The sequence below is a fragment of the Erithacus rubecula genome, assembly GCF_903797595.1.
Source record: "Erithacus rubecula genome assembly, chromosome: 2".
NCBI classification, from domain to species: Eukaryota; Metazoa; Chordata; class Aves; order Passeriformes; family Muscicapidae; genus Erithacus; species Erithacus rubecula.
In genome coordinates this window covers 10565212-10588772 of record NC_136685.1, presented here as the reverse complement: position 1 = coordinate 10588772, position 23561 = coordinate 10565212, and the positions used below count along the sequence as shown (strand labels likewise).

The following is a 23561-nucleotide window of genomic DNA, read 5'->3' as shown; positions in this document are numbered from 1 at the left end:
CCTCCGCGCCTCCCTGCGGGTGCTGGTAGGTGGCTGCGCGGGGCACAGGAGCGGGCAGCTCCCCACGGGACTGGGCACGGGATCCGGGCGGGTGCGGGGCGGGACACATGGAGTGTTGTGCGGGACCGGCGGGCAAAGTGCGGGAACGCTCCGGGACAGAAGAGAGAACTTGGGGGTGGGACCCTCTGCAGCCACAGACCGGGATCACCGGGGCGTGGAGCGGGACTTCTGGGGAACACCGACCGCCCGGGCATGAGGACCGTGAGCCCCGGAGGCAAGGCGACAGCGCTCTGGCACGGTGCGGAACCGCGGGGAGCGGAGCGGGACCCCCGGGGGCGCAGCACGGCACGGGAGCGGGGCCGGGGGGATGCCCGGGGTCGGGGGAATGTCCGGGCAGGGGGGATGTCCGGGGCTAGGGGATGTCCGGGGCTGGGGGATGTCCGGAGCTGGGGGATGCCCGGAGTCGGGGGAATGTCCGGGGCAGGGGGGATGCCCGGCGCCGGGGAGGGGACTCTCCTGAGCTCGCTGGCCGGAGGATGTCTGGGGCTGGGGCATGCCCGGGGCCGGAGAATGCCCGGGGTCGGGGGAATGTCCGGGGCAGGGGGCATGCCCGGGGCCGGGGAGGGGACTCTCCTGAGCCCGCTGGCCGGGGGATGCCCGGGACTGGGGAGGGACTCTCCTGAGCCCGCCTGCCGCCGCCGGCGCTCCCTCCCACCCCGGGCGGCCACGGAGCCGGGCGGAGCGCGGCGGGGCGCTCGGCGGAGGCTCCAGGTAGGCAGCGCTGCCCGGGGCAGCGGGAGCGGCTCGGGGGCACTGCGCGGTGCCGGAGGTGCGGTGCCTTCTCCTTGCGTTTTGCGGGGCAAACACTGGGGGGAGGAGGAGGAGGAGGACGAAGAGGGATGCGCGGGGTGCCAGCCGGGGCAGGGGGAGTCTCGGTGGGTTCGCTCCCCGCCGCAGCCCTGCCCGAGCCGCCCTGCAGGGCACCGCTCTGCCCCGGAGGGGCCGCGTCCTGCCGCGCTCTCCGCCTGCTCTGTAATGGCCCGAGCGGGAGCGGATCAATAGCGATGCCTCTGAGTCCTTTCGCATTGCAGAGCTCTGCCTTGTCTTTCAGAAACTCGTTTGGGTTTAAAAGTAATCTAGATTTAAGCTACAGTAGCCTCTGCTAAGGGAATGTAAGGGAATGTGGAAGAAGTTTCTTCTATGTGCGTGTCCGATTTAAAGTTGACTTTACTAAGTTGGCGATAGTTAACGAGATTTTAGAACTAAGTTGATTTTGAAGGAACTTCCTCTTCCTCTAAATGACTTTTTTAGTGTTCATCTGTAGGACAGTGAAAATTCTCTCTGCTTATTTTCTGGATTTTCTTGCCTGTGAGATCGCTCTGTGTCAGTACTATTTTTCATTTGCCTAATGCAAAGCACAGGTTCTGGTTATTCTGGGAGCTGAACTCTGTGTTTCTGCTGGGCAGGGTAGACCTCAAGATCTGAGCAGCGGCAGTGTATTGATTCCATTAGCGGAATTTACAGATCTACTGACAGATTCCTTTTAACACAGTCGCTTTCCCAGAATTAAAGTTCTCCTCGGAGCGCCTGTCACTGCTCGAGGCCAATAGATGGCATAAGGCACTCAGGGTAATGTCCTAAGGGGGAAGAGGCAGCAGGCAAACCTTCTATACAGGAACCAGGAGTTTCAGAAGGGATGTGTCAGGCAAATTCTGGATGTCTGACTTGGGATACCTGGGGCAGATCTCATTTTCAGAGATATGTCCTGGACCACTCATTCTTACTTTCCTCAGTCAAAATTGCAGCATTTCCCAAAATCTTTGTCTCCCCTAATCAGGGTTAAATAACCTACAGTTTTGATAAGATTTGATCTGGGTTGATATCCTAAGCCATGGAGTAGAGGTGGCTTTTCAACTTTGCAAGATGTGTTTAATATCTGTTGCTTGGGGGAAGTTTCCCATGGCAGCAGTATTTAAACCAGAAATCATCTAGGGAATGAAAGACACTTGTCTTGTGAAGAAGAAACTTTTTAGTTTCTGTGTCTAAACTGTTGCTGAGATAGCACTCTGAGTAGACAAAAATTATTTTATATTCTGAAATTGTGCAAATTATTTAAATACAGGTAGGTAGCTAAATGATAATAAAAGAACTTTAACTGCCAGTAGTCATACCTAGCTTTTACATGGGTGCTTCTTAGCTGTAGGTTGCAAAACAGTTCTCTTTAAAAAGAGGCACAGTACCATTAGATTATTTTCCAAATTCAGGAATTAAAGTATGGGGAAGGTCCAAAAATTATATCAGATTTCCTAAATCAAAGTTATTTACTTGTCTGTTATATCTGCTTTATACTATCTGAACAGATTTAAGTGGGTCTTGCAATTAAAAAAAAAAAAAAAAAAAAAAAAAAAGAGTAAATCTATATGTATTCATAGCAAAGGACATTAAAGCTCTTTAAAAAGAGACCTTCTTCCTTGTCTGTAAATATCCATGTCTTGTTATCTGTCTCAGCACTAAGGGAACCCACAGAAGTTGTAGCAGCCTTTCAACTTCCTATTTGTGAGTGTGGGCAAAAGAAAATCAATGATCAGCTTTCAGCTGAGCTGATGCAAACTGCAGTGTGACCCCTAGTTGTTCCTGGGACAGGTGAAGTCAGATATTTTACAAAAATGTTCTTTTTTAGAAACAGAGAGGTCCTGAAGAAAAAGCAGTTCTTTGCTCACCCTCTCTAGGATTTAGCAACTTTCCCAGGGCAAGAAGAATAAAACCACCTTAAACCTGAAAAGATGATAAATGGGTGTTCAGCCACCAGTATCACCTTAGTTGTGCAATTACAGACACAGGCAGGATAAAATCAACTACTAGCACTCAATGCCAAGACCCATTAGCCTCAGTGAAAAACAAAGTTCTGCAGTGACTGAGCTGAGCTTCAGGGGCACCTTAAACCTGCATGGGGAGTGGAGGCAGCTGAGCTTTCTGCACTCAGCACTGGTGCATCTGCCAGAGGTGTGCTGTTTTTCTGGCTGCTGTTGTCCTGCCTGGGTGCTGGGATCACTCCAGAGATGCTCCCGTGGCTGCCTGCTGCTGGCAGCCCTGTCCCTGGGCTGAGGCTGAGCCCACATGCTCTCAGGTGAAACAAGGGCTGCTGAGCTGTGTGTGAGCCTGTGTGAAAGGCAGGGGCTGGGGTGAGTGGTCAGGGGCAGACTGAGCCCTGTTGGGCAGTATCTGTACTAGCAGCCTGGCCTCAGCTTGGGTACTTGAAAACAGGTTGAGACCATGCTTTGGACTCCTGCTGGAGTCCCTGTCTGAGCCCGTTTGTTTGCAGCATGGTCCAAAGACTCTTGATTTAAGGAACTTGTTTACTTCCTATTGGGGTACATATGCTAAAAAGATCTGCCCAAGGCTAATGACTAGAAGAAACAAGGCTCAAGTCTCTAAACTTGCATCATAATCTGTCTTGCAAATTTTCAGTTGTGGGACATCAGCCAAGGACACATAATAAAACAGAGATCATGAATAAATAAAATGTATTCCACTAATCTCTGGATATTTTCTTTTTATCTTGCCTTTGTTTTTATTTCTTGTTCTTCATCTATTTTTTTACTTCTGTTAAACCTTGCCTTTTAATTTATGGCATCATTTTATTTTCTTCCTGTGTTGCCTCTTTACTTTCTGAGGGGGAAGGCACCCCAAGAAAACCAGGCAGGATGCTGTCATTGCCATTGCCTGGTTCTGTGTGGAGGACAGAAACTGTCCTTGACCTGTTCCAGACAATGGTTCTGCACCAGTTACTGCCAGGGCATCATCTGCTTCAAGGTACTGTCTCAGTATGTTGCTCCATTCTTTACCATTTTTTTTTTTTTATACCTCATTTCCTTCTGGTCCTTTTCATTTTCCCATATTTTACTGATGCTTCTTCCTTAATACTGTACTTTCCATTTTATGTGAATGTGTTCTGCTCATCTTGTCCCATTCATAATGTACCTGACATCCTTACAGCAGTGTGTTAAACTGCTGTCATCTGTCGTTTGTGGATAGCTGGCTCGTTTTTCTTGCAAGGGCATTCTGTATGTGACAGTTGCTTGAAATGGTTTTCTTTTGTTTTTCATTCTGTTTAGAGGAGATGATTTCTAGAGTATTTGTCTCTCTTGCAGAGAGAGATGGTGTTGGCTGTGTTGGTCCTTAGTTTCTGAGGGAGTTCGTTCCACAGTAATTTTCAAGAGACATCTGTCTTCTGGGAAGAGGAGCTTTATGATTTGTATTAGAAGGTCCCATTGTGATCACTGTTCTTATTCTCTTCGTTTGCTGCACATCTGGGGCCATTTGCTGGGCTACAGGTAAAGCCTGAGATCTTGATTTTTGTGCACTGTTCAGCAAGGAGCTCAGATAAGTCTGGAGTAAACACGGTGGTCTTTGTGTGTTGGCAGTGTTGATATAAAGGTGTGGAAGGGTTCAATCCTTTTGCCCTCTCTGAATTGTTTCTGTCACTGATGTATGTCTGCTGGGTATTCCTGATGTCCCCAGTCATAGCATGAATTTTATCCACAAACTCTCCAGCTCATGTTCTAGCCCTTCAAACGAAGGTGTCTTACTCATTTTGCCTTCCCATCCCTGACAGGTGAGTGGAGACTGAGGTGAGGGGTCTTGATGTACCAGCTCTCAGCTGCTGAGGAATTTCTGGGAGGGGGCTCCAGGGAGGCCCAGGTTGATCTTGGTCAGGGAGAGCTGCTGGACTGTGAATCCAGAATCAATCCCCAGGCAGACCTGGCACCATCCTCACCTCTGCCAGCAGCAGCAAGAGATGCACGTTTCCCTTCTTGCCCTGTGGGAGTGCTCTGGAGGTGCACCTCAGCAGCTGGAGCTGTGGATGCTCTGAACAGGATTATATTAGGTTAAAGGCTAAAAAATTTACTTTCCTCTTTTACCTATTTTTAAATTTTTTTTTGGTTGTACCAGCTTGCCAGTAAAAACCAGTAAAGATCTCATGGACAAAATGGAGTGTGGCTGGTTTAAGTAGGATAGGTTATTTATGATCTGAGGCAGAATTTTGCTGCTTCTTTTTTCTTTCTTTTTTACATTTTTGTCCTTTGTTCATCAGCTAGATCAAGCAGTTTAGATGCCAGCTGATATCTTAAAAACTAGTTAATTCTTCCATGTGTGTAATCATTCTAGCCTAGTGCTACTCTAATGACAGGTTCAGAGCTCAGCTTGTGCAGGGGATTGCTTGTCTTCTCCTCAGAGCAATGGCAGACACTTCATGAACTTGGGAATGTTGAAGTAGAACATGTTGACCTGCTGCATGACATTGAAAAGGTCGCATCTCAAGTCTCAGGTTCAGCTTCCAAAGTGTGGAGCTCAAGGCATCTGCCTCACAGCATTAATAAAGTGCTATGGGATTTATGGACTAAAACTATCTTGTATGTCAATCTTGTAAAACTTAGTGTTGGCAGTTTTGTGCCCCATATAGATTTCCATATTCCTCTGTTTTTTTGTGCTTCAAGCCTAACAAATTGACTGTTGATATTCATATAAGTACAGGCAGGTTACCTGTGGGAGGCAGATAACCAACTCAGGAAAAATCCGTGACAGCTTTGGTTTGCAGGGAGGAGTTACAACACAACCTGGCTAGTTTAATAAAAATTGGAAGCACTTCTGATTGCTCTGCTGTGCTCCTTGCTTCTCTTCTACCTCCTCTCCTTCAGCAGACAAGAGCTGTTGCTTCTTCCAACTGTGTTATCTGCTGTGGAGGCCTCAGCTCTAAAACCATTTTGGTTTAGAGCCATGGTGTGTCTTACAGGGAGCAAGGGGGTTCTCACTCCTGGTTTCAGTGAGAGAATAATCAACCTCATAGCTTGTGAGATGCAATTAAAAATCTACAATATTAGTTTTGTGGACAATTGTTGTGAATCAGTATGTTTAAAACAGGGATGGTGGAAGACTGGGTATGTCCCAAAGAGGACTGCTTTTTATTGAAGACTTTATCTTACATGTGTGTATATATATATAATTCTTCAGCTATTTCAATCAGTTACTGCTCCTTTAATTAGGTTACAATTTCAAAGCTGTTTTGTAATTTTATGAACTCCATTTATTGCCTGTTGAGAGAAGAGCAAATAGAGCCATAAGTTAGGTTTTCATTTTGAAAACAGCTCACTCATTACTGCAGCACAAATGTAAATCAGTCCTCCATGGTTTAGCTGTAGCTAGTGACAAGCATGAATGATGGTTTCAGTGTGACATTTTAGGGGCAGACACCTTTTCCCTTGAATAAGCTGCTGTAAATGATGCTGCCTTGTATATTCTTCTTAAGCTAAGAAGATCTGTGTGTCCTCCTGTCCAGTGCAGTGTTTGCTCTGAAAAGGGCAGCCAGCATAGATCAATACTGCTCTTTTAATTCACCCATGAAATTGGTAAAAGCTTGAGCTGGACAAGGGGGATGGAACGAGTTCTTGGTGATATTTTAGCTCAGTGCTATTAGTCTGGAAACAGTAATGGTGTTTATGTTCTCATTGTAAGCTGTTCTTTTCAGGGAGTCGTGATTTTGTTTTACAGTTTGCTGCATGTTAGGCCAGGCAAAAAGATGATTTTCCCCACTTACTTTGATTAATTTGTTACGATGATAGAAAATTACAAAACAAAGGAAAAATTAGCTCATGATTCACATTGAAACATGTGAATCTTGAAAGTGAGAAAAGCTTAATCTACAAGCACTTGCTGCTATGTAAAATGCTTGTTCCTGGGTCTCTGGGATGCTCCTGACCATGAGGCCAGTCTTTTCAGTAACTGCTAGAGGCAGGGGATGTGTTTCAGCCTTCTTAAGCTATCACTTACCCTTGGAGCTGAGCAAAAGCCCTGGTTTGAGGCAATACTCAAGCACACTTTTGTTCATTAGCTTTTAAGAAGTCCTACGTGACTTGAAAAGGCTCCTTTGGCTTATGTGGATTCAACTCTATCAGAAAACTTTGGACCAAGTCTCTGAAAATTTTGGACTGAGTCTCAGCTGGCACCTCTAAAAGCTGCTGGCCCTGGGACTTGGGTCTTAGGCAATCAGTAGTGTTCTCTTAGATAAGTATAACTGATTTCAGATAATATCAAGTGTTTATGTATATAGATACAAAGGGACTGTGGGAAAACTGCCTCACAAATGAAGTGAGAAGCAGAAGTTATCATTTTTCTCTCCATAGTTTTACTGAGCACATCCTGAAGTACTTGATTCAAAAGCACACAGAAAGAAAAAAACAACCAAACACTTTAAGTATTTATTTTTTCTTCTACAGAGTTGTAGACTAGCACTTCTCTTAAGGCCAAACAAGTTTTTGCTTACAGTGATGTTCAGTGGTACTTTGCTTCAAGCAGCAGCTTACAAAGGGAAACTCCCAACAACACCCAAATATGTATTGCTCTTACTTCCTTCCAATGCACTGCATATCCTTAACTAACTCTAATTCTTTCTTGGGAGACATGTTTAGGATGTCAGATCTCCCTCTGGACCTCTTGGTGTGTGGTGCCTTCAAAATGCTGGGGGCTTGTTGTGGGAGTTTATAAATCTTTTTAGCTGAAGTTTAGTCCAGGCAATAACCTAAGAAATCCCTTATTCTGTTAAAGTCTTCAACAAAACATCTGCTAATTTTGTGGGATTAGGATTTATGCAGCCACAAACCTTCATTTTTCCTCTCTGGACATTTGTGTGGGTCATCATTAACATTCAAAAATATATATTTGTTAAAAAAGGTGGGAGAAGTAAGGAGAAAAAAGACTGAATTCTGACTTCAGAAATTTCTTCTATTCTGGTTGGGTTTTATATCTCTTCCAAACTTTCTGTCATTGGAAGACAATAGCAAAAATGACACCAGAGGATTTTATAAGGTCTGCCATTGATTTGGTTAAATGGCTGTATTGTTATGGGCTGTGCAAACACATGTGCTAGCCAGAAACCACCCCCCACCCATAGCACCTCCGGTACCTTACAGATTGTGCCAGTATGTGATATTAGTTTGCATGTGTAAATCCAGGTGATGGTGTCTACTCAACACTTCCTGAAAAAACAATAATGCTGGCAGGTGTTGAAATGAATTGCACTGGTTAGGACTGGTGCTTATTTTGTGAAAAAACTTGCTGGCTGTTCCTTTTTGTGTGCAGTGACAATGCCTCAGCTGCTATGAATATTCAGTTGAACAGTGGGGCAGTGATGCAATTCTGTATCTTTGTCTGTCACATACTCGCTTCACACATTTTCTGGCAAATGTCCTTTCTGCTGAATGTTTTGTGGGGACAGCCAAGTTGAAATAAACAGGGAAAACACCTTTGTTTTTAAGGACTAAGATAACCAATAATACACTGGTTGACTGGTGGGATGCTGTTAGAGGGGCTGTCAGCATCTGGGAGAAGCTCCATATGGGATGAAGTAGCCCCATGCAAGAGTCTGGGGGGGCTGATTGGATGAAAGCAGCTCTGCAGAGAAGGGTATGGGCACTGTGGTAGGCAGCATGTGGAACACAAGTGAGCACAGTGAGGCCAGCTGCATCCTGGGCTTTGTCAGCAAGGCTGTAGCCAGCAGGTCTACAGAAGTCACTGAACCCAAATAATGTTTAACAAAATAATGTTTAACTAGGCTTTAGGTGAAATGTTTAGACCTCAAAAGAGGGGTACAAGTGGATCAGGTTACCAGAGAACTTGGGAAATTTTGGAGATGTTAAAAAAAACAACCTTCTTTAATGGAACAAGCTTTGACAATGGGTGGGACAGGATGGCCTCCAAATGTTCTTTTCACCACAAATGGGTTTGTTATGCCCCCTGGAAAGTCAAGAGGAGTGGTGTAACCAATGTCCAGCATAGGAGCAGTGAGCACATACCAAAATCTGAGTGCTCCAAGAAATGGGAGCTTCTGGAGCCCTCAGTGTGGATGAGGTTTGTACTGTGGCTCTGAACCATAGGTCACTTGCAGATATTTTCTCCAGCTGCCACCACATATCCTGCCTTGGTCTGTGGCCTCAAGTCATGCATACTAGCACATTGTAAAAGTTACTTGGATCCTTTGAATGTGAATGTTGGATCACAGCAGACTGCAGAATTTATATGTAAGCGAGATTTGGAGCTCTGCTTCAGAGTTGTCTGGGGTCAAGAGAATTTATATTGAACAGTGCTGACTCCTTCAGTACTGTTTTCAGTACTCTCCTTCAGTGAGATTAACATGCTACAAACACAAGTGTTTTTGCAGATTTTCAGTTGAAGGTTTCACTGGAAAAATTCACAATAACAATTGCTTGTGTTCTTGTTGCCTAAGAGACTCTGAATATCTTGGAGAACTTCACTGTGGTAAAGAAAACCTTTACTTATCTCTGAAATTAATAGAATTTTTTCAAAACATAAAAAAATAAATGCAATGTAACTTTATCTACTCAGACTGCCAAGTAAAATTAAATACATAGCAAAGGAAGGAATTGACTTGTGGGGAAATTATAGATAATCTGTTTCTGCTGTCCATTCTCAGTGACTCCATCCCATTCCAAATCTGTTTGTCCATGGGCCTGGACTGCAGCACAGTGTGCTTAAGTAGATATCAGGAAAATAATTTTGAGAGAATGAGGGCACTGGACCAGATTCCAAAACCTCTCTGGAGAGGTTTTATCATGGGACATTAAATAAACATCTGCCAAAATTTGTCTAGAAGTAGCTGATCCTGCCTTGAGGAGGGAGAGAAACTGAATTATATTAATCTTCAAGGTCCATTGTAAACCTGTATTCTGTATTCAGTGCCATATTACTAATGCAAGCATCTTATTTCTAAATAAATAAAAACCTCCAACAAATGGGCTGAGGTACACCCAGAACAGTGTTGTGGGAAGAGAATTTTTTTTGTTAAAGCAACTTATCCTAAATAAGCTTTATTTGCAGAACAAAGCTATAATGGATTCAAAAGTTCAGTGCAGCCAGGTGAGTGCTTTTAGCTGCTGTGCAGCTGAGTTGCCCTTTTAGCTCTGCTGCTCCAGTGGCTGCTGCTGGTGAAGGTGTTGCTGGTAGCACAGACAGGCCTGATTCAGGTATCTTTAAGTTTTTTATGCTGTAATGTGTTATAATATAATCCTGGTGTTTATGTCTCTTCTCAGTTTAATTCCTACTTTATGTGGTGCATAGATTTTAGATTGTTCATAACTTTTTTGTTGAGATTGGATTTTTTGTTCTTTAAAAATATTACCTTGCTTCCAAAAATGAAAAAAATTAATTAAAGAAATTAAGAGTGGGAAGAGATAATCTGAAATTATCAACAGTTTGGCCATCTGTACTAGGAAAGAAGGACAGTTCCTCAGACTCCAAAGTGAGAAATGAGCACAAGTAGTTTTACTTTTTACAGTCAGAAAATGTAAGATGGACAAACAAATAGAAGATTTTGAATATCAGATCAGTCTTCTTGGCAGTGAGTTAAATTTTAATTTTTACATTCTGTACCCCTTCCACAAGAGAGAAGAATATTCTGAATTGCACCAAGATCAGCATTCTTTTCCTAAACATGGAAGAGTTATGGCTCTGTGTGGGTATAACTTGCCACTGTTCAGAGGCTTGGGAACCATTAACACTCATTAAAAACCCAGCAAAGTCTTCAATTGTTTATGGATCTGTGTATTAGAGAAAATATGTAATATCTAATTGCTCATCCCTTATGTTAGGCCTGGATGAGCTGTGGTGGGATAGATGGGGCAGTTCCTCACCTCTGCCATCATAGCCCTCTGATACAGCCATGGACACTGAAACTGCACCGTAAATGCAGGAATGGTATTTAGATTTTTCTATGCTAAATTAATATGTAGGGATTGTTTGTGCTCACACCTCCCCCCCTTTTTTTTTTGTTTGTTTGTTTGTTTGTTTTGGTTTGGTTTGGTTTTTTTGTCACTTGCAATAGGGCTGAGCTGTCAGAATGCATTTGACTGCTGGCTCTGGGCCCCCATGTCTCAGGGTACCAGTAGCTGGAATGGTGTGTGACACCTTTTGAGGGGACTGTGAATGGGGTAATGGTGTGAGAGGGATGTGGGCAGCTCATCTGCTGTGTGACTTCAGGAGCACTGCTCTCTCTGTCAGGGTATCTGCATTATTTTCCTTGCTTAACCTTTCAAAACCAAACATCATCTATAAGTGGATTATAGTTTCACCAAGGATCTTCTTAGGTTCTAGACTAACCAATGATGAAGGGAGAATGCAGCATTATTTTTAAGAAGTATATTGATATATTTTTATTCTGCATCATTTTTTTCTACATGTGACTGATGTTGGGATCATGTGTCAGATATTTTTGCAACTAGTAGTACCACCAATTAACACAACAAGTGTGGCAATAGGATTTCATGTTCATTGTGATCACTGGAGAAGTACTTGAATGGAAGCAATGGGGAATTCAGTGGAAAATGGGATGCAAAAGATAATTTGGGGAATGGATTCATAGAAATTTCACTCATTACAAAGGTAGCTAGACCTACAAGTTACAATGTCCACCTAAGATAGTACTTCATGTTTTGAAGCTGTGCTCTTGATGGATGCCATCTGTCAAACAAGATTATTGCCAAAATAGCCTGAACAGAAACAATTTCTTTTACCTCAAACCACGGCAATTCTGGCCTGCTGGTAACAAAACCTTTGGTATCTTCTCAAGTATTTCTGTGAACTTCAGCCATTGGAATGATACAACTCAAAACTGCTTAGTGTGGTCAGTCTGTGGAGCTGTCTGTGGAACAGGTGTGGAACTGCAGCATTCTGACTGTGCTTAAGTGGAGGGGATTTACAGGTTGGTTTTCAAGCAAGCACATTTTAATCTGTCACTTTCACTTAGTTGCAGATAATGATTTTTTAATTTATATGAACAGAATATAAATTGCAGAGCCTTTGGGAACATTGCACGGTGCAAGCCTTGTTAACTCTCATAATGTCTGTTATCTCCAGGGACTTTTCAAGTCAGAGAGAGCATAACTTTTTTTTTATTTTTTTCTTTTTTTCACTTTAATAATTTTACAAGGTGACATTCTGATAACTGGGTGGTATTCAATGTTGCTACTTGTTCTTTATGAGTATGAGAAAGCAGTTCAGACAACAGACTGCATTCCCAATGAAGCTTCTGTCATGTGCAGGCTACAGCTGGTGTGTTTTCCCTTGCCCCTTTCTCATACCTAACCCTTGGCATATCCTCTGTCCTCACCAGCATCTTCACAGTGGAAATGGCAGAATTTCACTTTGGGAGGATTCATTTTGCATTGTTTTAGTCCCAGGGAACTACACTCCTTCTGGCATTACTGATACAGGCTGCTTATCTCCTCGTGGCAGAGGTGGACCCCCCTCCGGTGATTCTTGCCTGAAAACCTGTGCCTCACTGAGTGGTGTGAACCATGGGCTGGAGGTGCTTGTTTTTCTCTTCTTGCCTTTGTTCTTTTACTCTCAGTTTAACAGCTTCATTTCTTCCTTATCAGTCTTTTGGAGGAGGTGATTTTTTTTTTAAACCCCCTATATTTAAAGACCATTTTTTCGACAGGTATTAATATTTAAATAATTTTACATTTGAATGTCAGCAGTGCTTCTAGCAGCTATTGTTGTTTCCAAATGATGATGATCTCTTTCTGATCTTCATTGTATTGCAGAGTTGCATAAACATTTGGCACAAGGTCAGTTTCTGAAACAGCCTGGTGACAGTAGAATTGTGCTGGGGTGAATATAGCCAAGTAGGCTTACATGGGAGTAACATCAAAACAAAATTTGGCCCAGATACTTCAACTCAAACTTTGTTTACCTGAGGTCTTCTGGGAGGTTGTACTGAGTCAATTTAAAAAGAAATGTAGTTGCATAATTCTATTATTTTCATGGCATTTTAATGCAATATTCTGGATAAAGGATGACACTGCCAGTAGAATACAAAAAATAAATTACAGCGGAGAAAATAATTTAGCTGATTAATTTGTCCTCTTCGCCTCATGGAGTGTCCATAACCACAGAGTGGTTTCTTCAGATGTTCTTGCTATTTGTGCTAGATGACTTTCTAAAGTTAACCTCTGCTTCCATAGTCTGAAATAACGTTAAAATTAACTTAACTGTGTCAAGTGTTACAAAAAGTTGAATGTTGCAGCTTATATCACAGTGAAAGAGGTTGTGCCAATATTACCTTACATTTTTTCCAGGCTTAATTAAGTGTGCTAAAGCAGTTATTACTGCCCAGCTGACAGACAACAACTTAAGTCATGCTAACTGGATTTCAGTCCAAATCCCTAATTGTGATTGATCAAATAAATTATATATGCATTTAAATGTTTTTCTCTGCTCAGTGAGTCAGGAAATGTAGACAGTACTTCTGGGTGGTGCATTAGACAAGTATTTGCCCCATGATGAGTGGAGAAATTAAAACACTTTAAAAATCAGTGAAATGTTGATCCTGAGCTGAAGGTTGTTATGGCTTGTTATCCACAGCATTTTAGAAGTACTTAGGTGTCAAAACCTGCACGTGTGTAGCTTGGATGATTTGTAGAAGCTCTTAATTGTCAGGAAATTAGCAGAAGTAACAGCCCAGGTGTTTGTCTGCATTATTAGGAGACAGAATCCAGTTTCTGAGCATGGCTGAGTGCTAAAGTGAGATTTTTTAACAGAGAATTTGCTCACAGTTGAATTTCCTGCATTTGGAAGCCTAAAATGGCAATCTACCAAGATCATCAGATTCTCTGGGAAAAAATGACTCTGGAAATACTTTGTAGAGTTACCAGGTGCCCTTTGAGGTTCACATGAATGTTATATCCCTTGTGACTTCACTGTGAGCAGGACTGGGCCCTTTTTAATATGTTCCTTCAACTTAGAGGAAACTATGTTAAAATGTGACTTAATCTTGAGACGTTTGTGAAGTGTAACTGTGCAGAAAGCAGGAGGTGCAGCTAAGACAACATAGTCATGAAGAAAACTGAAAATCTGTAGGCATGTGCTGTCTTTGATTATTTTAAGTGAGAGAGCACAACAGTTGTAAACAGTACAACTTTCTTTATATTGTGCCTGGATAATCACAGATTAATGCTAAAAAAAGATGAAATTTTCCCAATTTGGAGTTGCCAGTAGGCTGAGGTGATACCATGATTCAATGCATCAAAAAAAGATATTCTGGAGCTTGTGGTGTAGGACCTCACAGAGAAATGGGACTTTGTGTAGATATTCTGCAAAATGTAACTGAGAAAGAGGAACTTTGCTGACAAATAAATGTGTAGTATGGGGATCCACATGGTCACTAAAAATCTCTAAGTGGTTTCTTCCAGAAGAGGTTGGGAACCACAGCACTTTGGGATGTGTTATGCATCTGTCAGTTATACAAGCAGTCTCAAAGGGACTGGATCTGCAAACTGTGACTCCCCTTTTGAAAGCTTCAGGGATTTCACAGCGTGCTAAAAGCCCAGAAATTGCAGCTTCCCTTCCAAGCCAGACAATGGGCCTGTGGCCTCACCAGCAGTGTGTGACTGCAGAAGCACTGGCTAGAGCCCATATCCAAATTGTTCTGGGAAGAGTTAGATCCTGTCATTCTGTTTTTTATTCTAAAGTTTGTATCCTTTTCACACAGCTTTCCTTATGACTGGCTTTTATTTAGCCCTGAAGCTTAACATTTGGAACTTCTATTTGTTGGTTTTGGGTTTTTTTTGTTATCTTGGAAAATAATGTTCATTCTTCCAGTAAGCATCTCTCTTCCGTGTCTTGTTTCATTTTCTATTCTATATGAATTCTTACCCAGTAGCTCTTTGACACAGCTGAAGCAATTAAAGTAAACAAGTAACTAACATCTGGTATGTGTTTATTTGCTCTCTTATACTCTCTCCAGGGCAAGAATTGTGTGATTTGGAATGGTTACAGTTTTTTATGTTATCTATATTTGAAGAAGATGAAAGAGGTTAATGTTGCACTCCAAGTTGACATTTGCAAAGTTTCTGGTAATTCTATGTTTTTAGGATGTTCATGACACAGGCCTTGGCATTCCAGGAAAACATAATTTCCATCTGAGCACAGTTTTACCCTTGAGAAGAAAAGTTTCCTCAGTGAGTAAAGGGTGTCCTTGAGTAGAGAGCATGTTGTGCTGGGACAGAAGTTGTCATCTGTGATCATTGCCCTGTGGCTTGAGCCACTTGTTAAAATGACACAAATTGTTCTGATGGTAACAGCACAACAATGTCCTGGTCCCTGGCTCAGGAATCAAGGTCTCTGCAAGTCAAACAAGACATTCTTCAGATGAAGCTCCTCTTTACATAGTTATCATGAATCTTTCCTACTGATAGTTATCATGAATCTTTCCTACTGTTTCCTGTATTACTTCATAGTAGTAATACATTAAACAGGTTCCAGACCATGGTCTTTCCAAGCAAGATCCACTTTCTCTCTGTATCTTGCACAAATCATGACTACAGTACCCTCAAAATAAAGCAGTAAATTTTCGAATTTATTATACAGAGCAATGTAATGGAGGCACCATTATGAATATCATCTGTATAATCAATATGGTTTTATGTTGCTGTCTCAACAGTAAGTCAGTCTAGTATACTAAGAATTTGCTGAGCACTAAGTTCTTGCTTTAGTTATTTCTGAGTAAAACTTGCTTTGTATTTGTCATTATTTGTCATGATCAGAAGTGCCCCCAGACAGGAGGATAATGTCTTTAACCTGAAGGAGGGTAAATTTAGATTGGGTATAAGGAAGGAGTTCTTTCCTGTGAGGTTGGTGAGACACTGGCACAGGTTGCCCAGGGAAGCTGTGGGTGTCTCATCCCACTGCATCCAGAATAGTTCAAGGCTGGGTTGCATGGGTGTCCCTGGCCCTGTCAGAGGGGGTGGGAGAGAGATGATCTTTGAGGTCCCTTCTGACCCTAACCATTGGTCTGTGACTCTATGATCTGAGATTTTTCCTGGTTTTTATAATGCCCACTTACACTGTCAGTGTTCTCATGTTAATGAATTGCTAGAAGTGGAGATTTTATTGACTAAAATGAATCAATAACTAGAGGTTTTTCGGGTCTGAATATACTTTGACCTCCAGTCACCTCACTCCATATTTATGGCTTTTTTTTAATTTATAGTGCTATAAAACAGAGCTTGGCTCTAGATTGTGAGTGAAGTGTGGTGATATTTATCAGATGAGTCTTGCTACCCTTCTTCTGTAATGAGAGATCAATGGTCTTATTTTATGTCTTAATGATTCCTCAAAACTGAAGCCTTGGGAAATGCCTGGAGCAAATGTGTCTTAAACCACTCTATTAGCTAGCAAATGCCTGCCTTCAAACTAAATCTGAAGGTGCAAAGTCATTTCTGTGTTGTTGTGATTTAATCTCAGCTGGCAGATCAACCCATGCTCACCTACCCCCTGTGGGATAGGGCACGGAACCAGAGAGGTAAAATGAGAAAACTTGTGGGTTGAGATAAAAAGCATTTAATAGGTAAAAGTGAAGCAAAACAAGAAATTCATTCACCCCTTTCCCATGGGCAGGCAGGTGTTCAGCCACCCCCTAGAAAGCAATGCTCCATCACATTTGATGGTGACTGGGGAGGCAAACACCCTTACTCTGAGTGTCACCCCCCTTTCCCTCTTCCCCCAGCTCTACGTGCTGAGCATGACACCATATGATGTCATCTCTTAGGACAGGGGGATGTTGATACTATCTATCTTGTCACATTTAAAACGAACTAATTTCCATACTAAATTGAAATAAATTAGCTTAATGTACATCAATTAGTGTTTAAGTTCCAGAGATCAAAAACAATTGCTCTCCTCATGATCTGAAGTTACATATAATCTGATGGCAAGTGAAAGAACTGCCAGTTTTGGCTTCAGTAAGACTTCTCCTTGGAAGAAGACAGTAGTTCTGTAAAAGTTAACTTACTCACTAGGAACTATAACTGCCTTTTGAATTCAGTTTCAGCTGAATTCATAGTAAAATATAGAAACATTTAAACATCCTTCTGTCCATCTGCAGGTGTCCATAGTTAGCTGTTGAGGAAAAATTACTGTGGAAGTTCCACCTCTGAAAGCTGTTTCCAGAAATGACTCTTCAACACCAACTTCTCATCATTGCTGTGGCAGAATAGGAATTGCTTCTGGAACTGACCAAGGTTGTAAGATGGTTGTGACATTTCAGGCGAGTAGGAAGGGAGATAGAAAAATTCCTGAGGGAGTGCAGATATCCAGGTATCTACTACAGCATTCTGAAGTCGGGAATTGAAAAGCTTCAAATGCAGTTTTTATATGTTTTCAAGAACACAAAATGGTCTTGGGTGGATTATCCTAGAAGTAAATGAACTGATATGTCAGCAGAAGTAATTGCAGCCCACATTCAAGCAAATAACATTGGGACTAGTGGTTTATAAATTGCAACATCATATAAATTAATACAACTCAGCTGAAAATGTAATGGAGAGAAACCTGCTCGAAACATTTATCCTGGATGTTTTGACTGATTGACAAGTTTTCTCTTTAAGGATTTTTTGCATCGTTTTAGTACATGGACTTCATGACTATTAATTTCAGTGTGATAGTAAAACAGAGACTGATTTGCAGATGAATTTGGCAGTCTTCCTTCACTCTGGTAAAAGGGAGACCTAAACCAGAACCTACTGCTTTCAAATTTGCTGAATCTGTAAACTGAACTAATTTAAAACTACACCTGTGAAATGTTGAGTAAGGGTACTCATAATTTAATTTCTTTTTTTGTTTGTTTTGTACAGCATTTCACAGTAACCAGAGATGGAGAAAAGAATGTGTCACAAGAGCAAAACTGAATTAAATGCTCTAACAGTATCTTATGTTCTTTTCAGGTTCTATGTAATCTCATTGGGCAACTGCAGTGGAACTCTCCTGTCCAAAATGGTTTATGGTGAATTTTTCCGCAGACCTGGCAAAGATGCAGAACTTATCAATTTGAATGTGGGTGGCTTTAAGCAATCAGTGGATCAAAGCACCTTGCTCCGATTTCCCCACACCAGACTCGGAAAACTTCTCAAATGTCATTCAGAAGAGGCTATTCTAGAACTGTGTGATGATTATAGTGTGGCAGACAAGGAATATTACTTTGACAGGAATCCTTCCTTGTTCCGATATGTTCTGAATTTTTACTATACGGGCAAACTTCACGTTATGGAAGAACTTTGTGTCTTTTCCTTCTGCCAGGAAATAGAGTACTGGGGGATAAATGAGCTGTTTATTGATTCCTGCTGCAGCAATCGGTACCAGGAACGGAAAGAAGAAGGTCCTGATAAAGACTGGGATCAGAAGAGCAATGACAGTATGGACTCCTCCAATGAAGAGTCATCCATATTTGATAAAGAGCTAGAAAAATTTGATAATCTGTGTTTTGGCGAAATAAGGAAGAAGATCTGGGTCAGAATGGAAAATCCTGCATACTGCTTGTCTGCCAAGTTAATTGCCGTGTCATCCCTGAGTGTTGTTCTGGCATCAATTGTGGCCATGTGCATTCACAGCATGCCAGAATTTCAAAGGCTGGATGCCAATGACAGGGAGATTGGAGACCCTGTGCTGGAAGCTGTGGAGATTACATGCATCATCTGGTTTACTGCTGAGCTAGTGATCAGGCTCTTCACTGCTCCAAGTCAAAAGAAGTTCTGGAAGAAACCACTGAACATCATTGATTTTGTCTCTATTATCCCATTTTATGCCACTCTGGCTGTGGACACAAAGGAAGAAGAAAGTGAAGATATTGAGAACATGGGGAAAGTGGTTCAGATCCTGCGGTTAATGAGGATATTTCGCATCCTGAAACTGGCCAGGCACTCCGTGGGACTGCGCTCTTTGGGCGCCACTTTGAGACACAGCTACCAAGAAGTTGGACTTCTGCTTTTGTTTTTATCAGTTGGGATTTCTATTTTTTCAGTGCTTGTCTATTCAGTGGAGAAAGATGATGACTCATCAGAGCTGCAGAGCATCCCTATTTGCTGGTGGTGGGCAACCATCAGCATGACCACTGTTGGTTATGGGGACACTTACCCAGTCACACTGGCTGGAAAGCTGCTTGGCACCCTCTGCATTATCTGTGGCATCCTGGTGGTAGCACTTCCAATCACCATTATTTTCAATAAGTTTTCTAAGTACTACCAAAAGCAAAAGGCTATTGATAGGGACCAGTGCAACAATGATCGCAAAGAGAAAAGCAATGACCTTCCCTATTTTAACATTAGGGATATTTATGCAAAAAAGATTCACTCCTTAATTTCCAGCCTTTCTTCAGTGGGAATTGTAGTCAGCGACCAAGATTCAACAGATGCTTCCAGTATCCAAGATATGGAGGATGTTTATAACACGGTGTCTTTAGAGGATGGTACAGGAAAATGAGTTGAATCACGTTTGCTTCTCTTTATTTCTCTTCTGATTCTTGGTAAATGTGGACTGACAAACTTCAGTGAAACCATTAAGAGCAGTCGATTCTCAGGGTACTTAATTCTCAGCCATATTTGGACATTCTTTGCTCTGAGGATGCCATAAAAGCTTCATTGTTTATATGAGGCTTTAAAAGATGCCTCATGTAGTGGTTTAGTTCTTAAACAACTAATGTTATGCATTTTTGGGGACAAAAGTTGGGAAAAGAGTTTTAAATGTGAGATAAGTGTTTTGTTTGTTTGTTTGTTTTGTGGGTATTGTTGTTTGATTTGTTCATTGTTTTTTTTCCTCTGCAGCAGTCTCATATCTTACACAGAGTTTGCTTTTATAATTTGATGCTCTTCAGGTAGAAATGTATTATGAACATGTAAGAACTATTGCACAAGTTAGTGAAGTTTTTACCTGCAAATACATTAGATAAATGAAGGGATTGTGTACATGTAAAACTGTGCCCACTGACACATTTATGTAATTTTAGAGTTGGGAGCCCGTTTCCTGTATTGGGGCAGAAAATATATTGGTACATATTGTTTTTACTCCATGGAAGCATAATATTTATTAATTTCTTTCCAAAAGCACAATACATTTTTAGTTTGTTAAAATAAATTATTCCCATTGTGCCTATATTTTTCCTAGGATCCAGCCATGGCCAAGCTGTATCAGGTCCTAAAGGTTTTAAGTCATAAGTCCCAGGATGAAGTGTGTGGTGTAAGCCGGATAGGAGCTTTTTGTACTACTTAGCCACCTCTCCTGCTGTTGTGACCCTGAGCAATTCTGGTGCCTGGAGGGGATCCTGCTGTGATTAAGGCCATCCTGGTGGCTTCCCCAAGGGCTTTGATTTGGGGGCACTGAAGCAAACATCTGTGGTGGTCTATACAAGTTACTGCTCACTACTGCCAGTGCAGCTCCCTGCAGGAGTTGCTGCCTCAGTGCAGGAGAAGTGGGAGCAGCACCCCAAGGCTGCTGGGCTGGGTCTTTGTCCAAGACAAGTGCCAAGCAGTGGAGATGTGAGGATGTCTCTTCTCTGCCATTTGTTGCCCATCAGAAGTGGAGGGTGGGCATTGCATGTGTGCATCCGTATTGGAACTGTTTCAGCTCATTTTTCTGAAGCTCGTCTGCTGGTGTGGCAGCTTTCCTGGTGTGTGCTGTGTGCTGGAGCAGTGCTCATTGCTTGGCAGAGTCCTGAAGCATTCCCCTCCTCTCCAGGGATTTCTTAAGCAGCCAGCTAACTCTGCTGTGGGTCAAGCAGTGCTGGAGAAGCTCAAGGGCCTTGGAATGTTAGTGGACCTTAAAGTCCATAGTGTTTCTGAACACTCATTTTCTTTCATTTGTCTAGTGACTAAATCAGATGCTGTGCAACAGAGAATCAATGACACTGTGATGACAATATTTTCCTTAAAGAGAGGTTTGACTATTTTATTTTTTTAATATTATGGGTCAAATACAGAAGCGTGTTCTGAACTTCTATTCAAGAAGATCAAACTCCATAGGAATTGACTTCAGAAGAATAAGATCCCAGAAAATGGGATCATTTTAGCCACTGCAGAAACTTGATTTTTCGTGTGTCTGCCAGATTTTCTATTGCAAAATGCATTAAGTAAGTGAGATGCACTTAAATTTACTAAGGCACAGAACTCCAACCTCTTTCTGAGATGGAGAAAAAAAAGGATTAATGTATACATTGTAAAGATGTATCTCTCATGACTGGTGGGCATCAATACAGTGATATGGGACCTAAAGAAAATATTGTGAGCTTTGGAGAAACCTCAGAATTGGGCTTGCTACTTGCTGACTTATCCTTGTTGTAAGGGTATGTAATGCTTCACAGATAATTAAGGAGAATTTTTTCCATAGTCATTGTAGGAAGTGCAAAAGGCAAAGTTAGCCTAAATGTGATTTGTTCTTGATGACAATTAACATTAAAAAGATGCAATGATAAAAAATAGTAAATATGTATGTGCATATGAATCTAATAGGAACCAGCAGAATAACAGTAAAAAAGTTACTCTCTGTCCAAAGAAAACCTCTTGGTGGTATCCATGCAAAGATATATTTATATATATGTTACATTGCCACTGAAGATCTAAAGCAATGAAAAATATTGCAATGCAACAAAACCTGCAAGAAATTGTATAAATAGTTGAAAAAGCGCTACTGAAAAATTTCATTTTGTGTATCAGGCATTACTCAAGGATCACGGGGTATATACAGCTTTGTGGATTAAATTTTACTGACTGGTAATTTGTCATAAAATTGATAAGCTTTTGATTGAACTCATGAATCAGTGTTAAGGCTGTTACACTTTTGAAGTTCCTTTGATTTTTTTTTTATGCATTGATACAGCTTGCAGCAAAGTGAGATATATCTTTTGGAACACATCAGAAGGTGAAGTACATATCCATATATCATTTAGTGTACACTTTTTTGATTTCTGTGATGAGATCTTAGCTGTTTTGAAATCAATTGTATCTTAAAAATGGCTTTCTTGTATCCTTATCTGCCTGCTAGAATAAATCCAGCTGCTTGGTTTCACACAGGCGTGACTGTGAGCAGGACATGAGCTGTGCCAAAAAATACTCCTCTCAATGCAGAGCTGCAGCGCTGTGACATGCACTGGTGCTAGAGAGTGTCAAGGAAGCAGATGAGAGCAAATACTGAGATACTGCACATTCTAGGGAATTATTCTTACTGAATTTGTCTTCTTCCTTGGTCTACAGGGGCATATTGTTGATTTGTGGTATCAATGTCAACAAAAGGTATATGGGATTATTTTTTTTTTCTGGCCACTTTTTTGTGCTTTAAAAATGCTTCATAAATTCTCACCACCCAGCTGCTCTGTTTCAGAGCACAGAGATTACCATTTAGACATGCATCTTATTTTGTATGGGAGAGATTTGTTCGTTTTTACACAAAACAATTTACTGACATGTTGCTTTCTTTGTTTTGATGCCAAGCTGTTCCCCTTTGATATCCAGTATTTCCACAGGAGCGTGCACCATTGCCTGATTTTTCCCAGTGTATAATGTGAAGGCAGCACTGCCCTGCACTGCAGCTCTCTCTGTGAGCCTTCCAGCTGGCAGGGGTATCACCCCACTGCCCACAGCTCCTGCCTTGCTGGGGGCAGGCTCTGGCACTGGCACTGGTTTTTGGGGTGTGTTAGTAGAGGAGAAAGTCCAGAGTAAATGAATTAGAAAAAGAGAAATGGGAGAAGGCAGGAAGCAATCTGTCAAAAGGAGTGAGGGAGAAGCATGAGAGGACCTCAGAAGAAATGAAAAGAGGAAGTTGACAGAGTCCTCACATTTTTTCATTTATTTCTTGATTTTGATTTTTTTCCCCCACCAATGTTTTTCTTCCCTTTCCTTCCTTCTCCCTTCCTTCCCCTCCTGCTCCTACCCCGGCCCACACTTCCCAATCAGTCTGTAATCCAGCAGTCTGTTTATGTCCAAAAATTAGGGTCTTTCTGAATCCAGAAAGACACGTTCCAAACACCTGGAGAAGCAGCAAGCAAAACTTAGCAGGGGTGAGCACAAGCAGTAAAAAGAATCATTGTGTTGCTCATATTGTGGGACATAAATGTGGGGAAATAAACATCACATTTGTGTCAGCCTGTACATTGAATACCACTTCTGGCTTAGGTAGAAATTCACAGTCTACAATCTGCTTGTGAAGAGAGGGGCAGATTGGGATCTCCTCACTCTGGTAACCAGTGACAGGACCTGAGGGAATGGCCTGAAGTGGTGTCAGGGCAGGTTTAGGTTGGATGTCAGGAAAAGGTTTTTCCCCCAGAGGGTGTTTGGGCACTGGAACAGCTCCCCAGGGCAGTGGTCACAGCACCAAACCTGACAGAGCTCAAGAAGTGTTTGGACAATGCTCTTGGACACGAGGTGTAATAACTGGGGGTGTCCTGTGCAGGGCTGGGAGTTGGACTTCATTATCTTTGTGTGTCCCTTCCAACTCAGCATATTCTGTGGTTCTGTGATAATGCCAGATATTGCCATTTAAAAGCAGACTCGTTGTTGATTCCCATGTAAACAGGGACTGCTGAGATCAGGCAGATTTGACTGACAAATGCAGTACATGGGCTCACAGCATGCCAAGGGCTCCTGACAGGCTGCTGTGTATTAATACATTTATTCATTTCCACATATTCCTAACATCTGGAGCAAGTGACAAAAAACTACTAAGCTGTGGAG

General features: G+C 42.0%; 1 protein-coding gene across 2 annotated transcripts; it reads left to right on the top strand.

The window, feature by feature from the left end:
* KCNS3 (potassium voltage-gated channel modifier subfamily S member 3) lies at positions 1–22884 on the top strand. Of its 2 annotated transcripts, none has more exons than XM_079297754.1 (2): positions 1–25; positions 17793–22884. In XM_079297754.1, exon 2 carries the CDS (start codon positions 17842–17844, stop codon positions 19321–19323), a length of 1482 nt encoding a protein of 493 aa, XP_079153880.1. In that variant the 5' UTR covers positions 1–25; positions 17793–17841; the 3' UTR covers positions 19324–22884. The 2 variants fall into 2 exon arrangements, with proteins under 2 accessions (XP_079153880.1, XP_079153881.1); XM_079297755.1 differs by lacking the exon at positions 1–25 and adding an exon at positions 735–771.
* The last annotated feature ends 677 nt before the right edge of the window (positions 22885–23561 follow it).